Genomic DNA, 6,745 nt, shown 5'->3' with positions numbered 1-6,745 from the left:
AAATTATTTTCTGTAATTTTCCGTTACATTGCATCATAGAGGGCCCATATATCGTCATTCATTTATTTGATTGGATGCTTTTAATCAGAGGTGGACAACCTAAGGTAGGCTCGGAGCTGCAGCCATAAAATTATTAAGGTTCCAATTATAAGGGGCCTCACGTGATTACAACGGTTATCGTATATTTGTATGGTGGGGTAACATCGAGCGATGGCGCATGCGCGTGATTGAAATGTGAGGGCAAAATGGTTTGAATTTTTATGCACGTGTTTCGATATTTTTTTTTTATTTAAAAAAAACGATTGAAAATGGAATTAAATGATGATAGTTTAGATTCAATATTCATCGGTGGAAATGAAAGTGGGATGCTCGTGAACTTGAGAAAGAAATATTTCATCGTCAATTAAAGATTAAAAGATAATTTTTTTTGATTGTGAGAAATTTGTTCATTTTAATTTGGCATCGAGAGCGGGAAATATAGAAATTAAAAGTTTGAAAATGCATGTCAAGTCAGGTCTATTAACAACACGGTAATATTTAATAATTGTTTTCCAAACAATAGTTCAATTATAATTCCAAAATTACTTCAAGAAATCTATGAAAGGTGCGAAATCTTTTTTTATTAAGACAATTAAAAGCAACCAATAACCAATCAAAAGGATAACAACAGAAAAAGCAATAATTAAAAAAATATTTCATTAGAGAAACAGAAATTTTTTCTATTGCACTTTTTCCACCACCACGTTTCTGCCGAATATCTCCACAGCTGCAGCCATAAATTTTGCCTAATGGAGGTCGAGAGCTGGAGTCGCTCCGAGAGCTGAGGTTGCCCACCTCTGCCTTAGTCGTTAAGTCTTAAAGACCCTCGAAGACCATTCATAGATATTCGAATATATGAGTAATAGAAAACGTTGCATTGGACTTTCTTATAACAGATTCGAAAGCTAATGAAAGTTCATGGGCGTTCAAATAATATATGGAATATTAATATTAAATGCGAAATTGACGATTCTTTGGACTTATTAATGCAATGTTTTCTATTAAAAGCAGAGGTGGGCAACATCAGCTCTCGGCAATACTCCAGCCCCCGACCTCCATTAGGCAAAATTATCCCAAACCATAAAGTTTACGGTTGTTCTATTTCTCTAATGGAAATATTTTTCAATTATTGCTTTTTTTGTTTTTTTTGTTTTTATGCTTTTGATTGATTATTGATTGCTTTTAATCGATTTTATAACAAAAAATTCGTACCTTTCATAGATCCCATGAAGAGAACATATTGTTTGCAAAAAAATTATTAAATACTATCATGTTGTTAATAGACCTGACTTGACATGAATTTTCAAACTTTTAATTTTTATATTTCCACGATATGCTCTCGATACCAAAACGTCCGACATGATATGAACTGCAAAACAAGGAAAATTTCCAATAAGTTGATAAAAATTGAATGAAAAAATATTCAGTTTTATCTAACACTTTCATAAATTAATGAAAAATGATCGATGTTGGCTGAATTAGGTATCAATTTGAAACTTATGCAATTACTTTTCAAAAGAGTATAAAATATATAGGCTCCATCGAATAAGAAAAAAAAAACAGAATTAACGCAAAAATTTTGCCATCACAAATTAATCAACGGTTCATGAGTGTATATTGATTTTCCATTCATTACTTTCATCTGTGGCAATTAATTGAGTTTTTTATGTGTCAATAATTTCTAATGCACTTTAATGAAGGCCATGCCGTATGTTGGATTCTATCTTCATAGACAGGTGATTAATTTTTCATAGTTTGAATGGAAAAGATTTTATAAAGTTTTTTGTGGTTTGGCCGCGAAACACCAGTTAATTTTCTAATTTTCCGTAGGCGATAGATGGATGGGAAAATTGATTACCTTGCAGACGGTCTCGGTGTCCCAGGGGAGTATCGATACGAGGTCCACAACCTCGCAGCTTGCATTGAGTTTCTTCTCAACCATATCAGCAGTCTCCAACAAAACATGAACCTGACTGCCCCATCCCACCAGCGTCACAGAATTCCCTTTATTACATTAAAAAAAAATGGCAATTTAATTTCATCAATTATACCATTTGACCATGAAATCCTCAAATCTTATTTCTCAATGATAAAAAAAATATGTCCTCGACAAATTATTCTTCATCTCCACGTATTGCACCCAAACTTGTTAAAAAACAGGAATTAAAACAAAAATACGAATACATTGATACTTAATTAATAAAAGAAATTCATTATACGTTTCTCTATAGTTAATTAAAAATGTGAAAATTTTCTTGAAAATCAAAATCAATATTTCCAAAAAACAAGGTAGTTCGTAACATGGAGCACTATTTTCCTGATCTCGGCGGATTACAGGATCAAAATAATTATTTTTCGTAAATGTCTTAGAAAATCGCATTCAAAGATCTTCAAAAGGAAATATATCTCATAAGAGGAGGTCTAGCACAGAAGAAACGAGTTTCCTGAATCTCGAAAAAATGTTCTTTTGAAGTTGTCCCGAAGGCTTGTGGAATATCTTGGAAACCCGAAAATTAGTCTACACTGACGTTTGGGTGAAAGGAAAGATTGATTTACCTTCTCTGAGGAGTTCAGCCTTGCCAATTGGCGTTCTGAATTCACCAGCGGGTACGTCATCAATAGCGGCACGATAAAGTGCTTTCGGTTCAAATATTATGCATGGATCCGGATCCTCGATACAACTCAACAGGAGACCTTTCGCCTGAATTGGGCCTCGAGGCACAACAATCTGCAAATCATCGGTTTTTACTTTCAACCTGGGGAGAAAAAATCGTCTAAAAAATGAGGATTATGCGAAAATTGCAAGTGAATGAAAGGATTGTTGAGTGAAAGGTTGAAGAATGGGAGGGATTGATGGGCGATTGATAACGGTTGGTTATTGTTGCTCACTCGATGATACAATCTGGTATTGAATGACAATGATGCCACGACCTTTAGGCATCGATAGTAGCGTCTGTGTCAGCTGTTCATTAATTATTGTGAGCTTAATGGAAGTCATTTGCGGAATGATGTGAGTGAACTTTAAATATCATTCAGACTTAGGAATTTAAATTGCCCAGCGGAAAAGCCACTGCCATCTGCTGCTTGATGGTGTTTCATTGACTTCAACTGACTCGAGGAGTTTTGTTATCCGTTGCAGAGGGCACAAACTCGTGGCTTGATTTTCTGAATTTTCTGATTTCTGGGGACTGATGAATATTTTACCTTCAAACCTGGAGTATGAGCGAAATAGGCCTCTGGACTCTGGGAGTGGTACAAAGCTCCATGACCAACGGCTCCACAAGGGGCTCGGATTGTCAATTTGCCACATTCAAATTCTCCTCCACTTCTGTATCTCATTTTTGCTGCCTCATTTACCAACTGTTGATAGTAACATTCACTTCAATTCTTTGATAGGTAATATCAATTTTTTGCATATTAAACTTATATTGTCATAATCTATTATTTTGTCTGAATCTCTCATAATATGCCCGAATTCCCTAGTTGCAGTCATCAGATAACATCCCATCATCAATACTAAGAACTTATACTTGTTGGTATAATAAAAAACCAATTAGCTTGAAAAATCGATTGGTTATAATTTTCTATAATATGACGACACTTTTTCTCATTTTATGTCATTTGAGACAATCTGTCAAAAAATTGAAAAGCAAAACATTCATTTTTCTGACAACTGCATAAAAAATCTCTCTACAAACATTTCCTATAAATAATAGTTATTTCCTTTGTAAGAATTAATTCTTGGACATGATTAATAAAAAAAATTTTGAAATAAGTTAGACGCGAGAATTTCTATATTGCAAAATTAGAATCAATCGGCATTTTTCCGTCGATTCTATGGCATGCAAAATAAGTAAAAGTCTTGAATAAAATTCGCGTAAAAAGTTTGAGAAAAGTTCCGTAGTTCTAGAAAATCTTCTGGAAAATCTCTTAGCTCTTCACGCGTGTCAAGTACTTCATTATTCATATTGAACTTGCCTGATCAAAAGCCGGGAATATGTAATCGGCAAATTGAATTTCCGCAATTGCGGTAGCTCCCTGATTGGCAAGACCAATTCCAAAGCCTGCGATACCTTGTTCACACAATGGGGTATTGAATACTCGATCAGCTCCAAATTGATCTTTCAAACCCAAAGTACACCGGAAGACCCCTCCAAAGGCTACATCCTCTCCAAAAATAACTAGAATAAAACAAAACAAATAAATAGGGATCAATGAATAACCGGGCAATAAGTTATACGCCAAAATTATTTATGTGTATCGCAAAATTACCATATGACTAGCTTTATTACATAATTTTTTCGGGCCAATAACATGAGACCTTTAACTATAGATATCGAAAAGCAATCGTCATCGAATGTTCATGATAATTAAATAATTTATGTCGACATATTAATATTGCATTTCGGGATATCGCCTTCCATATCATGTTGGAATAGATAACATCATAACTACACTGGACAATCCGCCAAAATATTCATATAATCGCTATTTGTTCACATCTTTTTCATCGCTAATTGGAAAAAAATTTAATTTTCAAATTTAATTTTACAAGTATAATTACAAAATTTGAAATCTGAAATTAAAGGTTTTTGACATTTAAATTTACATTCCTGTTACATCTCATTATCTCAGGAAATGTTATATTGCATATCTCTGTATTGCGAATAATTTTTTTGTAAAAGCTAGAAAAATTTTTTACCCAATGAGTCTGGTCATATCTCTCTTTCATCAAGTTTTCCATGAAATTGAAATTTTAAATAGAAAGTTTGCTGAATAGACGCATTTGCTTTTATTGACGTTTCTTTTTTCACAAAAGAAATAATAAAACGTTCCTAAAAGTTGGGAAATAATTGTTTTATATTCAATTGCATTTGAATTCACAATTACTTTTGTACAGTTAAATGCACCATTTTCGCGCTAAAAAAATCGAGTAAATGTGTCGACATACGTAGAGATAAGATAAGAGCTTATTACATCAACCGAGATGTTGTTGAATCGATTCGAGATACGAAAAACTATGAAACATAATAATAGTCAGAAATTTCTTCCAAAAACATTAAAACATTTTTGTTTAATTTTCCAGATTAATGTTCATTAATACTGGAAATCCTCGTATTACTTTCTTCGTCTCTTGATGCAATGAATGTATGATATTTTTCAATGAATCTTTCCAAGTCTTAGAGATTTAAATTTGTTTTAATGGTTAAATGAAATCATAGACTCATAGGATCGTACCTGCTGTAGAATCTCGAATCATTGCACATTTTAATGCTTCATTTATGGCCTGGAACATATTCAATCGTTGGGTCTCTCCTGGAAGCAAAAGTAAATAAAATTATGTTGATAATGGAACGATAATGGAAACTATTTAAAAAATGGTTTACCCGCATTTTGGGAGTTTTTATCCGGCACGAATGTGAAGTGCAATCTTCTTGAGAAAAGCCCATTTTCAGGTTTTAATTTTCTCAGTGGATTAGATAATAGTTTTGGTAGCGTGTTGTGAAAGCCAGCGCACAACTTACTTAGAGTCATGTTCGATAAATACTACTTGCGACGAGCTAATGATAACGAGCTGCGGGTATATCTTATATGAGTTATTTACATAGAGTATCGCCTTCGAAGTGGATCGAATTCATGATGAATTTCACTACCTGTTGCGACAGGAAATCGTATGATCCATTGATTGATTGTACCTTTATTGCTCTACAGTATCTTCGACACCATAGAATATGAAAAATACATCGGATACAAATATACAGCGAAAATAAAAGCAAATTCATCGAGTAGGCACATCAGCAGTGAGATTAAATAATTAAAATAAACTGAGGAGAAACTAAAAAAAATGTATATATAAAATTAAAATTAAAGTAAGAGACTTATTCATTTACAAGTGAACTGAATAAAATATTAATATATCAGAAACAATAGGAAGACTGTCGTTGAATTTTGCGTGTACTGAAATTTTATTTTATTAAAAAAAATTACAAAACATTTCCAAGCAACCTCCAGTTTAAAATAACTTAAAGTAGAATTAATATACTATTATTTTCTGAATAAATATCGAATTGAACGAATTTCTAAATTTACTGATTTTTTCCAATCGACGGAAATATTAATTAAAATACTGAGAAAAATACTACAATCATTTCTAGGATGTCTTGAATTGAATTTAGAAAATTTGAATTTTGTGAATCCTGGACTCTCACTATAAAATCATCAACTTTTATTTTTTTACCTTCACAAAAAAAATATTTGCGTGAAATTATTTTCCATTTCCAGATATTGAAATTTCATTCCTTGAAAATTAGCAATTGTGTGACTAAAAATTGAGAGTACAATCATAAATAAATACTGTGGGGGTAAATTTAATCATTTAGGATATTTCTCATAGCCACCAGATTGAATCACAAATTTTATGTTGAATTCTCTAATTTATTCATTGAACTTTCTTATTTGTGGACTGGTTTTCGAAAAAGGGAGCGTGAAATTGGTCTATAATGATTTGATTGTTATGAATCATCTCGGATTACTCCCCCTGGGAAAGTTCCATGAGGTTTGCAATAATAAAATATGCAAAAGACCAGAAGAATATACGCGGAGGGTTTTTACTCGATTCCGCCACGTGTCTATCCCCACTTCTGTATTGAATAAAGTTTCCATGACAACTTGGGTACGCGTTCATACGAATCCGGGTGAATGCCAC

General features: G+C 32.9%; 1 protein-coding gene across 2 annotated transcripts in view; it reads right to left on the bottom strand.

Moving 5' to 3' along the window:
• BckdhB (Branched chain keto acid dehydrogenase E1 subunit beta) overlaps positions 1-5,607 on the bottom strand; it is a 7,979-nt gene extending 2,372 nt beyond the window's left edge. For both annotated transcript variants that reach the window (XR_892052.1, XM_011302510.1), the window contains exons 1-6: positions 5,427-5,607; positions 5,278-5,355; positions 4,018-4,220; positions 3,244-3,399; positions 2,596-2,767; positions 1,898-2,043 (exon numbers count right to left, since the gene is read on the bottom strand). Coding sequence is in view for 1 of the 2 variants with exons in the window: in XM_011302510.1 (XP_011300812.1) it covers positions 1,898-2,043; positions 2,596-2,767; positions 3,244-3,399; positions 4,018-4,220; positions 5,278-5,355; positions 5,427-5,574 (903 nt within the window). In the remaining variant the exon portion in view is untranslated. The remainder of the gene's footprint in view (positions 1-1,897; positions 2,044-2,595; positions 2,768-3,243; positions 3,400-4,017; positions 4,221-5,277; positions 5,356-5,426) is intronic.
• Positions 5,608-6,745: the final 1,138 nt, after the last annotated feature.

The sequence above is a fragment of the Fopius arisanus genome, unplaced genomic scaffold (genome assembly GCF_000806365.1).
Source record: "Fopius arisanus strain USDA-PBARC FA_bdor unplaced genomic scaffold, ASM80636v1 scaffold00028, whole genome shotgun sequence".
NCBI classification, from domain to species: Eukaryota; Metazoa; Arthropoda; class Insecta; order Hymenoptera; family Braconidae; genus Fopius; species Fopius arisanus.
This window is presented reverse-complemented; position numbering and strand designations above follow the sequence as displayed.